Source organism: Pygoscelis adeliae, unplaced genomic scaffold (genome assembly GCF_000699105.1).
Source record: "Pygoscelis adeliae isolate BGI_AS28 unplaced genomic scaffold, ASM69910v1 Scaffold889, whole genome shotgun sequence".
In the NCBI taxonomy this organism is placed as follows: Eukaryota; Metazoa; Chordata; class Aves; order Sphenisciformes; family Spheniscidae; genus Pygoscelis; species Pygoscelis adeliae.
Window position 1 is genome coordinate 1315 of NW_008825492.1, and position 1050 is coordinate 2364.

Genomic DNA, 1050 nt, shown 5'->3' on the forward strand with positions numbered 1-1050 from the left:
ATGCTGGCAGAAGCCGTTAGCCTTCCCCTCCCCGTGGCGGGCAGCCGTCTGCCTCAGCAGAGCTCATTTAATTTCTCCCTGTTTTTTACATGTCCGGGCACATCGCAAACCCGATTAAACTTTTAATACGACGTGCTGCAAAAACGCCTCTTAAGCAGCTCCCTTCCGAGGAGGCGGCGGCACCGTAAATACCAGCAGGGCTGGTGCTAATAAATAAATCACCGTTTGAGGAACACGGCCACGTTCAACGTCATTTGAAAGCGTGGAAATAAAATAACTTTGCCGGCTGCGGCAGATGAAATTAAAGAATGAAAGCTCATAGACCGGGCTGGGAAATGTGCGCTCGGGTGGTTTAAAAAAAAACAAATAACAGCTGAAGCAGGATGAGTAAAATGCATTATTTTATACATTAAAGCTGCAGGGGGAAGAGTTATCTCGCAAGCGTTTACATAAACGCCGGCGCGGTGGAGCGGGGAGCTGCTTATCCTGCGGCTCCCCGGGGACAGGGATGCCGGGATGGGGTCTCCCGTGGTGTCCTCAGTGGCACCCGGTGGCCTTGACCTGGTCCTGGGGGGCTGCTCTCCCTTCCCCATCCCCTCTCTGCCTCCGGACCCCAAATTTCCCTGGCTCAAGCCTCTTCGTCAGCAGCAGAGACGGGGCAGGGGGCCGTGTTAATTAGACCGGGGGGCTTTATCGCACCCACCACGCAGGTGCAGAACATCTCCCAGTCGATGGAGGTGCTGGACCTCCGGACCTACCGGGACCTCCAGTACGTGCGCAACACCGAGTCCCTGATGAAGGGCTTGGACTCCAGGCTGAAGGTGGCTGCTGAGAGCCAGAAGAGCCTCAACGCCAAGAGCTTCCAGGTGAGCCCACGCCTCCCCGACGCCTCTCGTGCCCCGTGGGACCAGCTGCCGGGTTTGGCAGCCCTCCCCGAGCCCGCGGGGCTGCGTGACGCCACGACGCGGGTGGGCACCCTGGGAAGGGTCCTGCTTTCGGCGGTCTGGGTGACCGAGCACCTCCGCGGCGGTCCCAGAGCTGAGCATCCCC

General features: G+C 59.0%; 1 protein-coding gene across 1 annotated transcript in view; it reads left to right on the plus strand.

Moving 5' to 3' along the window:
• Nucleotides 1-710: 710 nt before the first annotated feature.
• The window catches only part of LOC103922989 (noelin-2), a gene marked incomplete at both ends in the record, with an annotated part of 5663 nt that continues 5323 nt past the window's right edge, over nt 711-1050 (plus strand). Inside the window, one exon of the mRNA XM_009331221.1 lies at nt 711-866. Coding sequence (XP_009329496.1) covers nt 711-866 — 156 coding nt within the window. The remainder of the gene's footprint in view (nt 867-1050) is intronic.